Genomic DNA, 23375 nt, shown 5'->3' with positions numbered 1-23375 from the left:
GCATAATAACTTCAAGCCTGAAGGGTGAGGCACACCTCGTCAACTTATGTATGGGGTGATCAAGCCCAACTCACATGAATTGCAGTTTACACGTCACAAGGCATGATGTCCTTTGTGGAAGGAGCTGGCTAAAGTCTGACAATAACCCTGATGATGTCAGCAGTAATCTGTGCAGGGAGCTAGCATGTAAACTAAGGGCATGGGGTTTGAGAGACAAAGTAATTCACTAGGAAGTGAAGATTTGCTGAGTAATTTGAAGCCAAAACACTGGCTGCAGTATAGTTCATGAACCCTGCCTGTCTGCGGATTTAAGCCAAACTAAAAGTCAAATCAAATAGTAGAACATGTGTCAATTTGAATATATATATATATATATATATATATATATATATATATATATATATATATATATATATATATATATATATATATATATACACACACACACACACTATCACCACAACACAATCTCATCCCATCTCATCCTCTTTTGTCCCCTTTCTGTATGTCCCTTTCTTTAGAATTTAGCTCCATACACTGAAACCTTGCAGCACAGAAATAAGTGTAGCTTTCAGTGGGGGTTAATATTAGAAGAACGCGTTTGTTGCTCACTGCAGCCCACCAAAGCCTTGTTGCTCCTCTCCTAATCACCCCAAGATGTGAAGGGACAGAACACCTGACAATGACTCTGCTGGAGCCAATGATTCCTGGAGCACTTACTTCTTCTGCTGTTGAAGAGATTTCCCAAACAACTGAACAGCATGTGCTCCATTTGTACCATTTAAGTCTGACAAAGAGCCAAACACACTAAGTGCATCGCATTGAGTGTCACTCACACATGTTAGAGTCATAACTGTTCATGATTGTTCATGGTGTGTCCAGATAGTCAGATAGAGGTTGTATTGATCCTACCGGATGAGATCCAGCAGCGCATCAGCAGAACTCATGATAGGCTTGCCGCTATCCTCAGAGTCCTCTTTTTGGGCCGCACCGCCTGGGTGGATGATGGAGACCATGATGATTCCCACTACCACGGCTACGAAGGTGGTCCACAGGTAATAGGACACTGTGATCAGACCGAGCCGACTGGAGCACTTGGCGTCGAGGGCTGCCAGTCCGGACATCAAACTGTGAGAAGACACATTTGAGTTAGACTGATAGTTCGTGCTTTATTTAAATAACGCATGCTGAGCCATGTTAAAGCAAATGTGTTGATGCAATCTATCAGTAAAAAAGTAGTTTGTGCACACTCCTCACTATGAAAACTTTTGTTGATATTATTGTGAGTTGTAAAACCATGTTTCTTTTCAGCAGATGAGAATAGTCTTACAAGGCTAAGACCTTGAAAGCCATTCTTCATCTGTTCAGGAGTGTACAATCCTTCAATCCATCTGAAAATCTAAAGTAAACGAGACCCACGTGTATTACGTCTGTTGCGTTCAAGGACACCGGTAAGAAACGGACAGCTCAATGTCACAGAATTGTTACAGGCAATCATAATGTTGAAAATCCATTTATTGAGTTTTCTGCATCGAGTCATAATTGTTTAAAAGAGAATCTAATGCATATAAGAATATTTTTTTCACACCCCTAGTAACTGTGGCGTTAATTACAAGTGATGCTGAATGTATTATTATTAATTCTCATAATTCTTGTAGGATATGAGTAGGTTAAGGCAAATTGAAACACTGGATTGAAACAGGGTGTTTAGCAGGGAGATGTGACAGAAGAAACAACAGTAGGTAGTCATAGTTTTCTCGTGTTTTGTAGCCAATAACTACAAATAAATAAGAAACAAGTTTTGAAGGTGTGGTTATTTAGCAGTACACAATAAGACATTTTTACATTTAAATGCGAGATGCGCCACAGGAATAAATCAAATTGATAGATGGATAATTAAAGTGGCTAACTTAGCAGTAAAGAAGGAGTAAAGCCATGGCCGTTTCCCTGGTGGACAGATGGTCATGGTAAAGAAGTGAATGGAAAGGAATGGAGCTCTCAGGATATTAAGAAAAACTCGTGCTCTTACAAATTGAATTAAATATAAGCAAGCACAAATAAAGGCTAGTAAAATTCAACGTGATGCAAAAAGGCAAAGCTGACAGACCTTTTACAGTACAATTGGTAGGATTAAAAGCATGGAAGGGATCAGAAGAGAATAGCAGTAATTCAGTACAGAAGAATGGGGAAAAGGCGGCAGTGTTTGTTCACGATGAAACAAAGGCAGAGATGATGGCAACATAATTAAAATCAAGAGTTCTGGCTGAGGAGGGCATTAGAGTAAGAGTGATGACCACAGCAGCGGATCCTGGACTTCTTGAGAGAATACACTTAACAGTGGACTTTAGAAGAAATGAAGAGGGCAATGAATACGACCAGGACTAACATCTCCTGAAGGAGCACTTGATTTAATAATAGAGATGGAAAATTGACATTTATTTAGAAAGAGACAGTGCTTAATGCTCCTATTATAAAACGAGGCAAGAACCAACAAGCTCTACTGACCTTTAGCTCAGTAGCAGGGACGTCCCTTATGGAAAGGTATATGCAAGGAGTGATTGTAGAAAGATACGTATTATACATGAGAGGCAGTGGAATTTGATCCTGGAGAGGATTTAGGAGGGGTAGAAGAACAATGGGACATGTACAGTGTCTGGAAGCAGGTTACCAATGAATCTGGGATTATTATCCATTTAATTTGATCGGCTTATTCAAGTCAGAATCGGGATAACCTTTACGGAAGATATATGAGTAGAAATTATGTTTTTTTTTCTCAAGCGCAGGGTGATTTTTTTATGCTCATTGTTTGTTGATGATTGAGCATCTGTGGAAAGGGGAAGGAACAGCAATCATACCTTATAAATATTAGTTAATGCTAACAGTTAACGACAAACTCTCCAAGACTGTGTTGGGCCACAGGGCAGAGTGTTTTGTGTCCACTTGTCTCAGTCAATTTTTATAGTGAGGAAATATTGCAGTTTTGATTGAGGATAGACTACAGACAGAATAGCAAACTAATGTCCCAGTATATAGCCAAGGATCCTGCAGGTTTTGCTTTTAGTATTCCAATCTTCCAAGTTTATGTTAAAGGAAGAATATCTGATCATTTATCTGTACACACGGTTGAGATGATGGCAATCGAAAAAAGAGTTACTTATTTACATCTCACAAGTAGGCAGGATATTAAGATATCTAAAATTGTCCACAGATTTAAAAGTATTAATATTTTTTTAGAACATTTATGTGGATACCCGCTCACAGAGGGGTTTATAGCATTGATATTGTGAATGCATTAGCAAAACGGGCTCTGAAACGCAAGGGGATCATGGACTTTTTACTCAGCAAATCTGAAGCAAAGGAAACAATAACAAGTGACATCATGAAAAGAGTGGCAGCCCTGCTAATACACAGGAAACACAGGAGAGCATTATTATAGGATTATTTGGACATCGTCAAGTAGAGGAATCAGTGAAGCACGAATTTTTCGATGCCAAAAATACTCTCGTGAATGAGATACAGGAATCAGAAAGATTGAAATGGAAGAACTAAGTCTGAAAAATCTGGTTTGAGGCTTTTCCAATATCTGAAACAAACTGGGCTTGATGAGAAAATTTAGTGTTTAGTGATTTTTTGTTTTTTTGTATTATTGTTTTTGAGGTTTGTATCATATTTGTTTGGAAAAGTGGAAAGAGAACTCTGGTCAACACTCCAACACAGTAGTGCACCTTGACGCTGGTTGCCACTTGCAAAAAACGTGAAGAGGACAAACCATATTTGGACCAGGTCATGTCTTCTGATGATGGCCGAGAGACATTGGTTGGCTTTTGGTAACGAAGGACAAGTGGCGGCGGCGGAGGCAGCCGCTTCCACGTGGACTTCCCGTGAGAGCCATGCTACTCTTGCTAACGTTGGAATTCACGCTGCGCGGATCTATTTGATGCAGAGGAAGCAGCCGGTAACATCGTAACCTCCCTCTGACGCCTTACCACGTCCATGGGGACTGGACGTTCAACTTGAGGAAAGAGGTCATGTAATGTTGTAATTTGTTATTATTTGGGCGTTTAGTGATGTACATTTACATTTTTTGAATGGAGCATCAAATGTCTGTCATCATATTTTATGACATTGTCATCGACCTCAAAAAATATATATGTTATTGTCGTTAAATGAACGTAATTTATGGTGCGGTTAGGTTTGACCAGAGCGTGAATGCAGGTGGGTGCAGGTGAGGAATCTAATTCCTCAAATAGCATCCTTTCAATAATGAGAGTGTAGCCTCATCTTTACTTGCAACTGTGCAGAAAGTACCAGATTTACACAGAGTGAGTGGACGGGTAAAAATAAGATGCGTAGCATTTGAAAATGAACTATTTATTTCAAACCGAGATATGTTTATGTTGTTTTCTAGTTTATATAGAAAGCCAATCACCTGACTGACTCACTGATATTAGATAGAATCTATAACAATCAATGATAATAGATTTAAAGTGTAAAAAAAACACCTTTGCCTAAAAATAACATGATGTTGCCAAAAAACAATTACATTTTTTTTTTTTTCTGATATTGCTCACATTACATATTTTTTTATTTCTTTCACACATTTGCCCAGGCGATAATCTTTTTGAAATGTTCTATAGGTTTTATTCATTCAACTTTTCAGCGCACCTCTCTAAATCTGAGGTTTTTCAAGTGCTCCAATTTGTTTGAGCGAAGGCTTTTTTTCAAAGGTTGTCTGATGGGGGATGAGGTGAGGGGGAGGGGGGGGGGGGTCCAGTCTTAGGCTTTGAAAACCCAATGCTCTAAATGTCAAAGATTGACATCTATTCGACCTTTACACAAATGCTGGCACCGCGGTCGTTTGTATCGTGTGTTGTCGACAGAGTACAGTGTTTTAGGAAGCATTCCACTCATGTTATATGTTAAATGTATACACCAGTAACCACACAGAGAGCAGGGTAATCACAGAGCCAAGCTAGCGTCACATGGATTCCTCTTGTGAATGTAAAGAGTCTCAATCCCCCACTGCAGGGACAGAATGCAGCACACTCACACACAGTGGTGAACAGATACTGAGAGCAACACTCCAACGCAACAGTTTCCTGGAAGGAAAGGCATCTCTGTTTGCACGTGCTGTCCATTGCGTTTCTCTGTGTGGGTGTATTGCTAGGGACCCAAAGGACGAGCAGGGTCGAGTTGGTTGGCCTACTTTGGACACGCGACATGTTCATTGTTAATACGCTTTGAATAAACAAGTGCGGGCGCTCTGTGCAGCTGTGAAGGAGGGGCTTCAGGGCTCTGCAGAGTCCAGCATGTGGTCCACAGCTGGCCTTTACAGGCTGCGGCTCATAGACTGCAGTTCACTTTTGCCGCTGGATGCAGAATATACTGACATTACGACGACTTGAATACTTTACATGTTGATTCGAACTAGTGCATGCAGAACATGTGCAAATTACTTTTCCTTAGAACAAAAACTGTTGTGCATCAATACATCAGTTAATTTGCACCTCAATGAGGAAACATTCCCTGATTTACTATGAGCACAATGTTTATGTAGGTTCCTACTTTTCTTTTGTAAGTTACTGAACAGTGCAACCCGGCTGATTTTCATAATTAAACAACTATTGCGCAAAATGGTCACAAATTCTCAAATCCATTCAGCAATCCATTCTCAAAAGTAACAATTTCTCCTAATATTTATCAGTTAGTTTTGCAATTATGTATAAATTTTCTAAATTCCCCTCAATGCTCCACAGATTGGCATGAAATAGATCCATCACAAAGCACTTTATTTAAAAATTAAACTCTTCCCTTTTTAAGGTGGTTTTCGCGTGTTACTGTCATTAGTTTGTTCTTCCCAAACAGGAGTTGAGTTTTTCATAAAACAAAACTATGAATGTGTAGTAACTACAAGCTAACTTAGTTAGAAGACACAAGGCTGAATTCTCTTTGTGGTGCAGTGTTTCTTACTCCACAAACAAACAACATTGTTAAACTGAGTCTGCACCTGAGCCACATGACATCACTTTCAGTAAAAATTTTCACAGAGAACAATGAAGTCAAAATAACTTCACAAACTGTTTTAACCAAATCTAAACCAAATCACGACTGAGCCTGTTTGTAACTGGTACCGACAACATTATTGTCACTTCACCTGTCTCTCCTGCGCTCCATGTGTGGAGAGCTCAAACGGTGCCACGTCTTGGAGTGTATATCCTTCTTTCACCCCCTACTCTGGCTGCTTAAAGTAGAGAGAGGGACTTCATTGTGATATTTTTTCATAGAAAATCGAGACTCAGGCTGAGCGCGCAGGTAGAAAATCCGTGGCCCGCCCCTGCATGATGCAAACAATATCTTGGAAAGGCAGATCATTTAATTGGCCTTAATCTAATAGCGTTACACTATATAGTTGTGCAGAATAAATTTTAAGATGTGAGTGAAGGTTTGTAGGATTTTCCATCTGAAGTCCGAACTTTTTTATCACACAGCTATTAAATCTCTCCGTTCAAGAGCGGACGTCTTTTCTGCATTCCGTTTTGAGGTGCTTAATATATGATTTTTTTTTAAAATGTGTATATATATATATATATATATATATATATATATATATATATATATATATATATTTATATAAGTGAAACACACAAAAAACTCCTGATGTGTTAATCCAAGGGGTTAACGCTGTGAAGTGTATAGTGAACTGCAGGAGACAGCAGTCGTCAGTACCTGGACACAACGAGGGGGAGAATCAGCATCTTTAGCATCCTCATCAGCAGCTCCCCAGGAAACTGGAAGTACTTCACCTCCTGCCAGGACGGGAGCAGAAGAAATGGTTGTGATTAGATGGCAAGTAAAAAAAAAAAAAGATGAAAAGTAACTGTCGTTAAAAAGAAAATGATGAATGGAAACAAGATGTTGTCAGGCTGTTTGCAGGAGCTGAAAATGTGCTCTCTTTCTGCAACGACATGGAGAGGAAAGGAAAAAAAAATTTTTTTTCATCCATCTAAATTTATTTTTGATTTAAAAAAAAATAAGACCCATGAATTGGTAAGAAACTGAGCAATGCTGAATTATCTCCTGCAGTGGCAGCCTAAAATAACCTGGACTGTTTTCCCTTTTTGGCCAGTAAAATGACAAGCTATACAGGCGGTATTTACTTAATGTGTCTAAATCTGTCTGAATGCAGGGATCAATGTATGGACAATACACAAACAGTTTCAAAAACAGATATATTTTGTTAATATATCAGTATCATGTTGAATTATTATTATTTTCTTAATTTCATTCAAACAGTACAGTTTCTTGACTATTGTTTTATAGAAAATATATATTTTCCTTGTCAGTAAGCCATGAAATGATTTTTCACACAATAAAAATGAGCCTTTTCTAATTATGATTCTTTGTATCCGAACAGCAAAAGTAAAAGATTAAAGATGGATTTATACTTTTTGGGTCGTCCTGTTATCGGTAGATCAATGGTTGGACCCCCGACTCCTCCATGCGTCATGATGTCTGAACTGGGCATGATGCTGAACCCCACAGTGCTGTGCCATCAGTGTGTGAATGTGCTATGGTGAGCAGGTGTGTATGAACGAACAGATGGATGTTGAGATTAAGCATACACGGCTTTATATATATATATATATATATATATATATATATATATATATATATATATATATATATATATATATATTAACTGATAAATTGCATGATTTTTCTGTGATTAATCGCATTATGCCCCAAATTCAATAATGAAGTAAAAACTAGTGTACTGCGGCTTTTATTTTAAAGTAATGTTATCAGAACAATATAACAGCACTCTGGAGCAACAGCAAGTTAACGTACATATATAGTTTATAAATCTTTAAAAAAAAAATTCTGAACGCATGATCAAATAATGAACGCCGTTAATTGATTGAAAAGTTAACTCGATATTAACGCGTTAAATATATATATATATATATATATATATATATATATATATATATATATATATATATATATATATATATATATATATATATATACACACACACACAACTGCTATGTCCATTTAGCATTTACCATGTTACTATGGCAGCTATTTGCCTAAGCTTTGATGCTAATGTTCACACCCTAAACATTTCAACCACACTTTGCACCAATGGTGTAATATTCTCCTTGCAGCTCAAGATTTAGTCTATACCAGAAAGGTGTGAAGTTGTGTCCGAGTTGTGGCCGAGTGTCCGATGGGACAATGAGTAGGACACAGTTAGATTATAGCTGTGCTACATGTCTCGTTAGTCAGCCACTTGCAACCTGCTGCTTCGAAGAGATTGAGAGGTTAGTCCTGAAACTAGCAACAACATCTGATCAGGTGCCCTTCAAGTGGGCTGGCTTTCAAGGTGGACTAGCTATTCTCCTTTCCTCATTTTAAATACTTTAAAAAAATGTTTTAACTAATAACATTAATCGGTCAAAATTCAGATTGGCGGTTAACAGTTAATCATTTACATTCCTAGTTGCTAACTACAAGTGGAAAAGTCACAAAGCTGAATATTACAGCATTTATTAAGTGTTATTTACTTGCCTGAAAAAACACTTTTCAGGCAAGTAAATAAAAACTTTGCCGAAAGTTGAAAGGGGAAACTGAAATGTTGTCACTGTGTGTTTATGTCAATGATGCTTGGTGGTCTAACTCAGTCAATGTTGATAGACAAGCTCTCCCAGATCTTCGAATCTTAAATGCTAAGATGTCTAGGGATTGATCTAATATACCTCAGATTTAAGTTTCACCAGCATTTCCACATCTCCAAAAGAGAAAACAATACACTGACCATGTTTACACCAATATTCTTGGCAGCTACAATGCCCTCCTCGGCCCCCAATTTGCACTATCAGACCATATTTCCTTGCTTCTGCTGCCTATTTATGTCCAGCAAATTAAATGGGCCAAACCAGAGGGGAAAATAAGAATTAAAGACAGATGAATCCACAGCTGCTCTATGTGACTGCATGAGAACAACACCAATTTGACAAATATACATCAAATAGTGTCATCACATATCAGCAAATATGTTGAGTATGCAGTTATCACGATGGCAATGTATTTGTTTGTACTGGAAAGAGGGTACCATCCAGTGCAACACCGGAAGCTGGCATCAAGGAGGCAAATCGGAGGCAACAAGAGAGACTGGAGAGAGACATCATCACAGCTACCAATAAAGATATGTGGCAAACGATTTAGCTGATTGTTGATATTAGAAAAAAAGGAGGCGAAGACCCACTAATTGATTAAAAGCGCCAAGAACATCATTGGTACCCATCTAACGAGCATCCGAGGTCTTGGTGACAACAGGTGCCTGCAAAGAGCCCCACCAATAATTCAAAACAATACCCACCCCAGCCACAGCCTGTTCACCCTGCTGCCATCTGGCAAGAGATATAGAAGTATCAGCTGCCGTACCAGCAGAGTAGCTTCTTTCCTCCAGCTGTGAGGCACAAAATTCATCCTCGACTCTCCAAATGGAAACTTTAAACTGCATTTTGTTGCACAACCTTGTTGTACATTGACAGTCAAATTAACATTGTAACCTTTTAAACCTAAATAAATAGTTTGGTGCAGACACCTTTCTACACTGTGGCCGTTTCAAGTGCTAACATGTAGTAGGCTTGTCCTGTCGTAGACTTGGATGGATCAGTCAAACAAACATAGGAATTTTCACTAGGACATGGCTGTTTTGTAAAACCAAAAGTCAACATTGACCTATTTACTTTGACTACCTAACTCACATAGGCTACCTGACTTAACTTATTTCAACCCAAACCAAGTTTTGTTGCTTGAACATCACCAAGTAGTTTTGTTGGAATGCCAAGGAGCCCTGAGCCAAGGAGCTTCCTTTCCCTGCTAAAGATGCTTAGTTTTTACACTGACAAGTTATGTATTTAGCGTGAAACCTTGCCTTATTTTATAAAACAATAAATGTATTGAATCTCTAGAGTATAAATCCATTTGAGTGCATAAAATAATGTAAGTGGTTCAGCAAAATATGTAACAATTTGAAAAGCCCCAAATCATAGTACTATATGACACTCAGATGTTTATTAGATGACTACTAAATAGTTTAAGGGCAAGAAAACCTTTTCCACTGACTTTCAGACACTCCCAAAGTAAGATAGGAAGACTCTGTTGCCGTAACTAGATGTTATACTCAATAGACTCACTGTGTGCATTGCCAGAGACTCGCAGATGTGTAAGCAATGTTTTTGGTAAAGTGATCATTTGTATCTCTGGACAAAGCAGGTAGAAGAAGGTGATAAGTATAAAAGGGAGTCAGAGAGTCACAAATAAACACAGACGGGTAAACCTATTTTTTTTTTTTAAATAATAGGAGAGCAGCCATAAAATAACAGATAAAACACCAGTGACATGCTTACAAGGTCCAAGAGGTTTGGGTGACATGTTTGGCAGAAGCGTTCAGAGCTCACAGGCTGTTTGTGTATTTGTGTCAGTGTCCACTGGGCTTAACCTAACACTGGCAGCTATCCATGGTAGCAGTGAACAGCTGTCCTCTACCAGCTGTGCCGTTCCATCCTCCTGCAGCCAGACCTCATATCTCCACTCGGTCAAAATGAAGTTGGCAGTGTAAACTAAAAACACATGTTTTCCGACTACACCTTGACTAAAGAAGGTAGCGCAGTAATAGCACTTTAGTAGCACCGAGATGGCACTTCGTGATAGCACTATGTAGTTTAACTTTATTGAAGAACTTGTACTTTCCTGATTGTTGTTGTTCTGAGTTTGTTCTCACGGTTGAATGCACTTATTGTAAGTTGCTTTGGATAAAAACGTCAGCTAAATGAAATGTAATGTGTATCAAGAGTTTGAACAAGCTTCTTCCTCCCCAAGTCATCTCCGTGTATTTTTGGGATATCTGCCATGAGTTGACCCTGTACTTTTTAGCCTTCTTGTTCACACCCCAACAATTCAAAGAAAGACATTGGGGGAAAGTTTATATCGGCTTAATGTGCCACATAAAAGCTGAACACAATTTACTATGAAGGTTTAAATACATTAGTAATACGGTGTGTGTGGGCTCATCTTTGTTTATATGGTAATTTCTCTGTGTCCTCTATTGATGAAGATTGAAATGTGGGTGTTATAATTTCAGCTCATTTAAAGTATATGCTTAATGCAATGAGATTCATGCAATTTACACTCCAGAGTTCTGGCCAGAAAGGGCATTTTTTTGGTGTTAATATGAGCCATGCAGAACAGGATGGCTCCTGTTCTGCACGACAGGGGCCAAAGCGGAGGGGATAAAGCTCGCCGCATGGTTGTTATCAACCTTTTGGAGAATTGTGACCTACTATGTATACAACACATTCAACACTAAGACATTCTTAGCAAAGAAAGACTTGGAAAAATTAAACTCTTTCAATGATAACTTTTATTGGGCCAGCATATGTTGAAAGCGCGGTGGTGTAGTGGCTAGCACTGCCGCCTCACAGCAAGAGGGTCTGTGGTTCGGATCCCGGGCGGGGTGGGGTTCGGATACTGGTCTGGCAGGTCCTTCTGTGTGGAGTTTGCATGTTCTCCCCGTGGCAGCGTGGGTTCTCTCCGGGTTCTCCGGCTTCCTCCCACAGTCCAAAGACATGCTGCATAGGTTAATTGGACTCTAAATTGCCCGTAGGTGTGAATGTGAGTGTGAATGGTTGTTTGTCTATATGTCTGCCCTGGGATGAACTGGCGACTTGTCCAGGGTGTACCCTGCCTTCGCCCCTTGACAGCTGGGATCGGCTCCAGCGCCCCGCGACCCTAATGAGGATAAGCGGTTAAGATAATGGATGGATGGATGTTGAAAGTCTTAGAAAGAAACCTGTGATACTGGGTGCATGATTGGTAATACTGTAGTTAACCATATAATTTATGCCGATGATTTTACGATTCTTAGTCCATGTAGCACATGTTTTCAGGAGCTCCTTACTACATTTACTGTCTATGGTGTGGAACATATCAAATACAATGTCAGTAAGACTATCATGAAGGACAAAAGTCTAAAATGTCCTGACTTCAAACTGTCTAATAACAACCTTGGTGTCTAAGATATTTTGGCCATTTTATTACAGAAAAGGTGACGGATGATCATATTTATAGGCAATGTTGTAGGATGTATGTACAAGCAAACATTCTCTCACCTAAATATAGTATGTGTACAGATGAAGTGAATTTGTCTTTGTTGAGAGCATATTGTACACCACTGCACACTTGTGGTCAAACTACAAAAAAGCAAGCTGACAAACACTTCAAGTAGCTTATAATGATGCCATGAGAAAGTTACTTACGAGACCAAGATTGGTGTGGACCAAATTAAATGTTTGTAGCTGCAGGAGTCAATACTCTCTGAACTGTTTTCAGAAATCTGAAATATAATCTTATGTATACATATATGTACATTTATTGAATTGATCTTTTTACTATATCTATCATACAGTTTCGTACTATAGGCTACCAGTCCCAGCTGTGGAGACATCTCTATGTGAGGCATTGGTAGGCCTATGTACTTTTTGGGGCTTTTATATGTATTTCAGTCTATGTAATGTACTGTCTTAACTGGATGCTGAGTCTGAAATAAAAGTTTGAGTGATCTCTCATCAGCAGTTTCACATCCAAATGGGGTCTTTTTGAAATTTATTAATTTGCAACTGCTAATATTTTTTTGATAAACAGTACCACTCTTATTATGCTTGTTAGCAACATGATTACAACATGTTTATTGACAGTATTCATCAAGTTGCAAATTGTTCAAATGTATTTATATAAATGTTCACAAAAACTTACATGTTTTTTATTATGTCACTTTGACCTTACTTGCAATGTTGTGCTATAAAATGTAGTTCAAGAGTGTGGTGTTGTGAATACTTTCCCTTTAATCCAGATTGTTGCACTCACCTAGGCCCTGCTTGCTAATGGATGTTCTGTTTCTGCTCAAACTGTGCGCTTGAACGCTTTGTCTGCTTTGTCTACTTTGTCTACTTTCCGGTGCTCCAGCCCACAAACCGCCCAGCTAGTCCTTTTCTTCTTTTTCTTCTCTTTCTTTTGAAACAAAAAAGTTCACCAGTACTTTTTCTTTTACTATAATATTTACACTAGCAACTATTGCTGGAGCCAGCTTGTTAGTTTTTGCTGTCTGCTGACAAGGATACCATCAATTAATCATGTCAGTTCATGCTTGTTCACAGCTGCACACAGAGAGCGAGTCATTAGCTAATGCTAGCTAAAACTAAGGAGGAAAGTGCTTCATTCTTCCCCTTCATAATACATCGATGGTCTGCCCACAGTAAGCTACTAACTTCACTGAAGCTATAATTTGATGTTAGTGTTCCCTTTCAAGCTTGAACTGAACAAACAAATTAGCAAGGTGCCCTATTTTCAATCTCGGCTAACGTTTGATTGTATAGCTAACATTAGCTAGTAGTGCTCAGCTGTGCTCTGCTACATAATGAAGTAAAGAAGCGGAAGTAGATTGACCAGGTTAAAGAGTAACCCACTGCGCTTGTAAAGCCAACGCACTAGCAATGAGGCAGGGATCATGTCACTGGTCAACACTGCACCTGGCATTCTATTGGCTGGGGAATTTCGACAGGGTTATTGCACAGAAAAAGGGCACGCCGAACAGCAGATCCACGGAAAGGTAAGTACAAAATCCAGGGCCCGCCCCTGTTATGTTGTGAAGAGCATGGAAGCTCATTTTAAATGTTGGTAACGTACAAAAAATATTTCCCTCCCGTGTTGGCTGAAATATCAAATATAATTCTATTCAAGATGACCATGGACAATCTGAATTTATCTTACTGTCTTTCTCCAAAGCGAATTGAAAAGCTGACAGCCCTGAAACTGAATATTTGACAAAAGAAGGAACCGTTAATGCCAAGGGTAAAAGCTAGCAGAAGGATTTCGGGAAATGTTTACACTTGCAGCCAAGCAAAAGACTTAGTGTCAGCATGTCCCCGCCAAATTTCCAAACTTAATTTCAATGAAAACCTTTGGAATGATATATATATACTGAGATAAAAGCCTTAAGGATATCAGATATCTCTTATTCATTGTTGCATTGCCTTTGCAATCATGTAGCAGCAGGGAGTTAAGTCGGGCTAGTCACAAGTCCCAAATTAAACACAAAATGTCCTAATGCTGGTCCAAGTCCAAAAACAACGTTAGCAACGTCATCTTTAGTCAGACTGGAAGCATGCAACTGCCACACACAGTCATCATATCATATTAATATGATATCTGTCTTTTATCTTGTTATTACAAAAGCTAGGATTAAGTAAGACGTGGCTTCCTAAACCTACAGTAGGAAATCTTTTATTACTATCGAGGTGGGACGAGCAAGGAGCAAACTTAATGGCTTTTAGGTTGAGACCGCTGTACAGTATTGATGATTAATACACGAAACACATCTAAATGTTGTGTATTGTATCAAGGTGATGAAGTGAGTGTGAGGTCAGCAATGTCAGGGGAGTTGGGAGGAAGGTGGAATGAGGGGCTGCAAAGCGAAGCGGTGCATAATGACAGCTAAAGAGCTTTTCTTTTGGGCATTAAGCAGAGAGAGCTTAGTTTCCTGTATAAGAGCAGGATCAGCACTCGCATACAGCCAGCAGAGAAGGTTTCTCTCTGCTCTGCTCATCTTGCACTCATGTGTATAGGTTAGTTTGTGTTTGCCTGCAATTGTGTGTAAATGTGTTGTTTGTGGAACATTGTGACACATAATGAGGCTAGACTGTAACAAAACAGAAAAAAACAATGTCGTTGTGTGTCCTATAATCATCAAGAGTACAAATTTGAGCAAAATAACTTGCAATGCTCAATTTGGCCAAACCCGTCCCCTGCTGATACTCCGTCAAGCTGTCAGAGCGTCCATGGAGCCCACAGTTATTAACTGCACTCACTGAATAGACATTATCTCATTTTATTGAACAAAAATGAAAACGTTATTACATAGAGAAGCCGGCAGAAGGGTCTACAATATGCATTTGAAGGATATATATTCAGGATGTCAAACTAAAAAAAGGTTAAGGTTAATCATTCAAAAGCAGAAGCAGCACGCAGCTAGCGTAGCCCAGAGGTGCTTACGCTAGGGAATGATGTGCTAACGTACTGTGCTAATGTTAGATCCACAGTTTCTTGCTTGGAAACGTACATTTTAGAAGCATTCGATCTTCGATTTAGCGAACATTTTTACAACTTCACATAGATATTACTGTTTAATTGGTTGTACTAAGTAAGGTTGTATCTACGTGTGCTACTATGTTCTTTCTCTATTATCTATATTCACTCATAATTGTCACCCACAGTCACAGTCGTCACTTAGGCTCATCTTAAATATATGAATAAGTATGAACGGAGGAATACTTATTTATATATAGATATAGAATTTGAGGAAGGGTGAAATTTTCTCAGAAAAAAAAAGACAGAAACCCAGATACCCAGTCTGGTATAGGTTGTTTTATAAACCTGAAGAGTTTTGCACATGCCATTCAAAATGAGCCTGTATTTTTTTGCTGAATAGCAGAAACTGAGAAAAAAGAGCATTACAGTAGCCAACGGTGGAAAGTAGTACATTTATTCAAATATAGCATGTAAGCAAAATGTTGGGGTACTTGTACTTGAGTATTTTCTATTTTAGGGTATTTTATACCTCTAATACACTTCAGGTCCAAACATATTTTACTCTACTACTTTTTTATATTGCAGAGATTTTTTGACACAACATATTTGCCTTTTAGAAGTTTTTCATTTTACGCTTATAAACCTTCCCAAAAAGATGAAAAAATTCAAAACACTTCTTATTACAGCAAATGGAGAATTGACAGTTTAAAGGATTCAGACACTTTTGTGAAGCCTTTTAGGTGTAAAATGTGCAAATTATTAGTGCTGGCAACTCTGATCCCCCTCTTAGTTTCTCCCCTTCATTTCCCCTCCGTGGAATGAAGTTTGAAAAGAACATATTTTCTATTTTAGGGTATTTTATACCTCTAATACGTTTCAGTGCCAAGTACATTTTACTCCACTACTTTTTTATATTACAGCCATAGTTAATTTAAGGATTTTTTCTGACAAAATGTTTGGACTTGCATCATAAAGTATGATACATTATTATACATTAATCTCATAGTATACGAAGCAGATACAATTGGCTCCTCCTCAAGATTGGGGAACACCTTAAATATATATTACCGGTATACACCATAAATAATGACACAATAATATAACACTGACATGGCCCATGCCTCATAAGTACTTTTACTTTTGATACTTTAAATACATTTTGTTGATTTTACGCTTTATCTCTAACCTAAGTAATAATTTTGAAAGCAAGGTTTTTATCTTTTAATGGAGTATTTTAAGAGTGTGGTATTGCTGCTTTTACTTGAGTAAATGATTTCAATAATTCTCAGACTATTGACGGTAGTAAGACAGTAGGACACAAGCTTAAGTCAACACTACTAATGCTGCTGCTACTGCTTATGTAATCTGTGTTATAAATCTCTGACAGACTTCATACTGCTCATGCAGCATCACGACGAGAGACAAATGTTTGAGGTTTTTGGTTACATTTGACAGTCAATACAACTCTCAGGAACCATGACCATTGTGTTTCGGGCTACACTCACCAAGTAATTACACAGCTATAGTAGATGCTTTCAATACAAGAGCGCTTTGACACATGTCGACTGACTTCAATCACCTTTTGCAAAAAAGAGAACTGCTGACAGCAAGAATACTGTGTTCCTCCATTGTACAATTGCAATTTTGAATAATTTTCAATTCTACGAAATAATGTCTCTATAATTCAATACCCATCGAGGTTGTCCTTGTCGGGGCGATGGAATATGTGGCAAATATATAAATGATGAAGAATAGAAGCAGATTAGTGACACTTAGGTCAATTTCCAGTATCATATACTTACTACTGTTGATCTAAAAGTACTGCACCAACAATAACTTAGAAAATCTCTCCAAGGTGTATCCGCGACAACTCCCGCTGCAATGTTTGAGTGACTAAATACAAACAACATTTTTCCACTGTTTAGACCGCAAGTGTAATAAGTGTGTTTTTTACTCGCGTGTCTTCATGCAACAGATACGCTCTTGTTTTAATCTGCGCACCGTCTGCACTGTTCACTCATCATGTTGACTGGTAAATGGACCTTATGACCTGTCGGTCCTGAAGTGTGTTTAACCCCGTTAGCTGTTAGCTCTATTTACTGTACAGCCCTGTTTGCTTTTCGCTTTATCAGCCAAACACACTGCAAGACTCTGCTTCCAAGTAGAACATAAGGTGGCAATTGTTTAACCAACATACATGTGCATGTAAAACACAGTTAGTTTGACTGCAAAATACCAACGCAGCCGATGCACAGCCTGCAAGTGGAGGCTAGTCATGTTTTAGCTGAATGAATTCCAGTAAATTTAAATGGTTAATCTGTGTTTCAGGTTCGTCTCAGTTTAAAATTAATCCATACGTCCAAGTCTTTAATAAAGACACTCGGCGGGTCCCAGTAGAACTCTGTTGGACAAATGTTCAGCTGGTGGGAGACACGATTCCACCAGAAGCACCAAGGTTCAAGCTTCCATGACGGTAAGAAATGTGATCGTTGTGCTCCGTCCTTCAACCCATCTGCCTTGTATAGCGCCATCTCACACTTGCTATGCACGGTGGCTTTTTAAAAAAATCAAGGACAGCTTGAGAAAAATCCAAAGCATTGCCTTCGATCGTAAATAGTCTTTTTTAATAGTTCATAGCATGAATAGCAACATGTTCATCCCATTCAAAATATATCCGAAGGTTCCCCAGAACACAAGATACAACTTTTTTTTACAGCTCCAAAAAGTATATTAATACCAAAAGAATCTCCTGTGTCATTACTGGATTTAGAGCAGCTGCAGTGCAGATTAGTTATGTTGTCTAATGCCTGCCTATCTCATACAGCCTATTTGCAAATGACTAGTTCAGGTGACCAAATAGCACAAACAAACCTATTTTGGTTGCTGAAGGAGAACATTGAGCTTGTTTTAGTTCTCTTCTGTAAATGCTGAACATTGCAGAACTCTGCAGTGACATTTCTGGGATGATCTTCTGTTTCGCATTATTCAGGCAATATATAAGCCTGCATGACATTTTCTCAAAGGAGAACTCTGTCGTCTTAGACAAAATGTTTGCTTGAAGATTATACACAGATCTGTGAGAGTGTTTTTACAAACTGGGGGCACATGAAAGATACATCTGTTGGGGGGTCTACAAAAAATAAATGACATTTGTGGAATATGGAAAATGTAGGATTCTCTTTTTTTTTTAAGCTTAACATGTGACACAGTAGGCAAAACAAGCTGCCATGCACTGGTCAATGTTGAGCGACATCCAAAAAAACCATCCAAAATTCACCTTAAAGTGTTTATTACTACTTTGTCTATTTGTGCATGTAGGTTTCTCTTAAATTGGAAAAAAAAATCAAGAATTAAATCATAAACTTTCAGAAAACAAAAAATGATTGTCTTAAAGTATTAACCTTAATCTGTTGTGGAAGTATCAGAGTGATATCTATTTGTTATTTTTGTTTGACCCTTTTCACCTGTTTCATCTGTAAAAGCCATTTCTCTGAATCTGCCTTTTTGTATGCTTCAATCCTATCTATATTCTGTTTGTTTTTTTAAAGAAAGGTTTGTTCATACACCATTCAAAGCCTGACTTATAGAACATTTATTCCTAAAAATATGCCTGTATTGAATTATTTATGGCTGTTTTTAAAATTTATGCAAGTTAACTATTTCCTAAAATAATGCATAATTTGCATATTTGTACATACAATATCACTTCATTAATTAAGTACACTTATAAAGTCTAACGCAATCCAATAAGGCCTATAATGTTTTTGTTGATAAACCAAGTATGTGTTTTATTTTTTGAGGGCAGTGTGATTATAGATATGGGTTGCACTTTTTTGCAACCCATATCCATATGACTAGTGCTGTCCAGTATTTTATTCAGAGGTATTTTAAATGTCCTGAATATAAATAGAAACCCCTCAGTTTAATGTAGTCCAGCACAACAACACCATCTATATCTCTGACCTCAGTACCAAACATATCATTGAATTTGCTCATTCTCAGCAGTGTGAACACAAACTGTAGAGGTCAACAGTACTCCATGTTGCATTGCAATTGGTTGTAAAAGTGCAACCTATGGTGGCCACAGAGCGTATGTAACATGCTAAATGTCCGTCTGTAATCTGACTTTCTGTCCCTGCACTTTCTCACAGCCTACAAAATCAATCACTGTCCTCTTTCTGTGTGGAGGCACGGCACTGTTTATTAAAGATAACGTACAAACACTCCTGTCAGGATCACTATTAGCAGTTAGATATTGCTTAGAAACTGACATTTTCTATTTCACACTATTCGCTATTCTATCTGTCCTTCCGACCAGTAAATTTGCGGTGGATGGTGGGATTCTGATGCCATGTAATACTATAATCCAGATTTATGTCACAGATTCAGGCGTGCGTTTCTGCTCTGCGTGTTCTTGTGTGGAAATTGTTCAGCATGTTTACATAGTTGCATAGTTTTGAATTCATGTTCATTCTTTAAAATTAGGGCTAATCCTTTAGCATTTTGAATCTCTCTGCCATACACACACACACACACACACACACACACGCACACACACACACACACACACACACACATACACACACACACACACAAACACACACACTACCCTCTGCTCTCAACCCTCAGGCACGGAGGGATCAGGCCTCTATAAATTGTCTGAAAACATAAAGGTCTGTGCCTCCTGTGTACTTTGTCATCACACAGACAGGCACTCTTACTTGATATACAATTAGAGAAAGCGTTTGATTGATTGGATTGTAATCCCCTATTGTGAGAGCCACAGGCTATTTTAAGGCCTATTTGAGAATATGACAGTGCTCTAGTCAAAAGGTTTGATGGCAAGAGAAAAGGTTGCTTTTTGTTTACGGAGGCCTCCATAAAGCTGCTTGGCCGTATTTATAGCAACGCGCTGAAATGTGACGCGTGTTGACGCCGGTGGGTTTGTTTGTTGACTGGTTTCAGGCAGAGATGTTTTTGAAAACATATTTGCCCTTTGGATATTTTTAATTTTACACTTATAAACATAACCAAAAAGAAGAAAAGATTCGGAACGCTTCTTATCACAGCAAATGGAGAATTGACCGTTTAAAGGATTCAGACACTTTTGTGAAGCCTTTCAGGTGTAAAATGTGCAAATTATTAGTTTTGGCAACTCTGACCCCCCTCTTAGTTTCACCCCTTCATTTCCCCTCCGTGGAATTGAAATGGAGTTTGAAAAGAACATATACTCAGTTAATCTGTATCTTTTTAATATCTTTTTATATTTATCTTCACACACACCGAGACAAACAGCATTGTGTATGGAGACATATCAGAGCGAGGGGACCGCCTCACAGGATGGCAGTTGGGGGGTTCGCTGCCTTGCTCAAGGGTTTCTCGGCAGGGCCCCAAGAGGCTAACTGACGGCAAGTTACGATGAGGGTCTAAACAACATCTGGATTCACAGCATAATTTTGCCTAATACTCAACTTTTAAATGGTGTTTTTCTCAGCTTCCAGGCAGCTCTGTCAGGATTAAATATAAATCACGGTAGTGTGAAAGTCGATTGGTAGAAAATAGAAGCTCATTTAAGAAAAGAAAAGCAATTTGTCACAGTGAACATTTGGCTATTGTTGCTTGTAAGAGCAGATTGATTAAAGAAGTCTAACAAACTGGTGACTTTTGAAAATGAAAGCCAGAGGGATGTTCATTGATGTTTTAGAAGTGTACAATTCGATTTTCACACCAGAAATTTTACAAAAATCAATGGACTGCCTGGAAAGTAGGAAAACCGGAAAACCATATTCATAATATCTCTATGTCAATATGTTCACATAGGTTACTTGCATAAAATGACATTTTTTTTATCTCAACTATGATGTTCCCAAGACTTGATTAAGCTGACAACATCATCTGTTTGATATTATTTTAAGCTCCTCTCAACGGTCCTGCTGGACTTTTTTTTGGTTTGCTGTTAATGTAGTTTAAAAATGGGCTGAATGAACAGGAAATTAATTCATAATTCACTCCCAAAGTCCTCATCACAACCTAGAAACAACGAGAATCGCAGCACCCTCAGATTTATGCCAAATGGGGCTGGAAGGAAGAGAGAAAAGCTCTGCAGCACAAATTCATTTTTTTCTTCGCTCTAAATTGCCCATAGGTGTGAAAGTGAGTGTGGTTGTCTGTCTCTACATGTGCCCAGTAAAAAAAACTGCCATCCTGTCTAGGTGAACTCTAGGCCTCAAACTGTCATTTAAATCAAACCATGTGAGAAGTTTGGCGTGATAATGTCTCGGGTGGAACTCACTCTGAAATGTAACGCCAACAAGACACAAGAGGTTCTCAAACAGGGGATGAGTAGGACTAAGGCAGGGAAGCAGGAGAATACATGAGGTAAGGCAACTGAGGGAAAAGCTCCACAGGTATTAGGGGCACAAGGAAAAGATCTCCATCTCCTGCCTGCATGACATCACAGGTGGTCGAGGGGAGGGGACAAACCAACCTGCTCCGTGAGGCGGCGCGTCCTCAGGAAGAATCCCAAAAGACACCCAATGACCACAGCGAGCACCGACATGATGAGGAGCCCATTCTGTTTGCAGACGTTCTTCACCCTCATCCACACTGCGTCCAAAGCCACGGCCATCGCGAGTCAGCTGTCCTGCGTCCTACCTGCCACCCATAAATGTTCCCTACCCGAAGCCTAAAATCCGCGCGCGAGTGATGAAAAAGAAAGAAAGATGAAGGAAAACTCTGCCGTGTGAAGTATCCAACCCTTCCGTGACGTTTTCAAAGCGACTTTGGCCTCAGCATCCCTCTCGTCCTCTTGCTGCGGCGATCTGCACTGAGCTAAGAACATCCACTCTCACTTTTCAGGCATCCCCTCCCAGCCTGCTCCACCCATCAGCGGCCCTGTGTGAGCTGACCCGCCGCCAGGGGGGTGGAACAGCTGGCGACCACGTTCCCGGGGGTTAATATCACCAATCCTGTTAGTGCGCTGCTGTAATAAACAGGTCTGAGGCCGGATTAAAGATCCATGCACAATTTGACAAAGGTTAGCAGAGCGGAGACATTTCGCACAGTGACAACAGAACAACGACAAAAAACAAAAAAAGTGCAACCCAGTACGCTGTGAATAATGGACTGCACACGTGTGTTATGTTGTCGAGGGATAAATCAACAAAGGAAATTGCGTTGTGCATTATTGATGTGCATTATACAAGTTTGGCTGATGACTAGATTTAAAAATCTTGACTCAGTATGCAGGTTGACAGAAGAGGTGACGTTGTCACTGTTTGTGTTTTTGGATCCACTTCAGCAACATAAATGAGATATTCTAATTTAATTCAACATGGGTCATGCGGTAAAGACAGGGCAATAGAGACCGAGATGTCCCATAATGCAACTCATTAACCATGTCTGCGATGGACCTTTACTGCCTGTAAAGTCCATGTCCAATATCTATTAACTTCTCCAGTTTGTGACTGATCGCATCGTCCGGGTGATTTTTTAAAATAATGAAAATAATCTATGAAACTTGTTTTCTCCATGAGGAGTGAACTGACAGCATAACACAGAAGATGACAACGCATGATGACAAAAAAACACACACACACATACACAAAGAAACAAGCTCTGGGATAAAAAGTGTTCAGTACAAAAACACATGGCCCCAATCATTCAATTACATAATTAGGAATATTATTCTAATCATTATCATCCTAGCTATAACACGAATAACAATTATCCTCATTACTGTTGTAATCATCATTATTATATAATTATCATTTAAACCAGGGCGGTTTTCATTCTGCTCATCTATACAAAGGATGTCACCTCAGACGCCGGATCAATGCAACTCCACTGTGTGAAGGGAAAGAGAGGCAGCAGCCATCGGTCCTCATCGGCGCCCAAAGCAAGACGCTTTACTCCACTTAGTGAAAATACCTTTGATATTATTTAATAATAATCATTTAATATATCATTTAAATGTACCCCCAAAAATCGTTCATTCAGTATTTTAAATATGATTTGTAACCAAAAGTTTACCGTGTATGAAATGAGGAAAAACTTGATCACAAATGTTTTTTTGCCCCTTTCTGAATGTCCACCATCGTCCAAGCTCTTCTCCAAATCATCTTCAGTGTTGAAATAGCTTTCCCGATGCATATTTTTGTCTTTCTAATTTAAATTTGAGGGATCTCTCTGGATAGGTATCTCCACAGAAAAATGTACTATT

At 38.8% G+C, this 23375-nt stretch overlaps 1 protein-coding gene across 1 annotated transcript in view; it reads right to left on the bottom strand.

The window, feature by feature from the left end:
* slc1a7b (solute carrier family 1 member 7b) overlaps positions 1-21782 on the bottom strand; it is a 30728-nt gene extending 8946 nt beyond the window's left edge. The window contains exons 1-3 of the mRNA XM_068589633.1: positions 21642-21782; positions 6727-6806; positions 913-1128 (exon numbers count right to left, since the gene is read on the bottom strand). Of these exons, the coding sequence (XP_068445734.1) occupies positions 913-1128; positions 6727-6806; positions 21642-21782 (437 nt within the window). The remainder of the gene's footprint in view (positions 1-912; positions 1129-6726; positions 6807-21641) is intronic.
* Positions 21783-23375: the final 1593 nt, after the last annotated feature.

This window comes from Clinocottus analis, unplaced genomic scaffold (assembly GCF_023055335.1).
Source record: "Clinocottus analis isolate CAN_PGR_092001 unplaced genomic scaffold, fCliAna1.0.p SCAF_23, whole genome shotgun sequence".
Lineage (NCBI taxonomy): Eukaryota > Metazoa > Chordata > Actinopteri > Perciformes > Cottidae > Clinocottus > Clinocottus analis.
The sequence above is the reverse complement of the archived record's forward strand: the minus strand, read 5'-3'. Positions and strand labels throughout refer to the sequence as shown.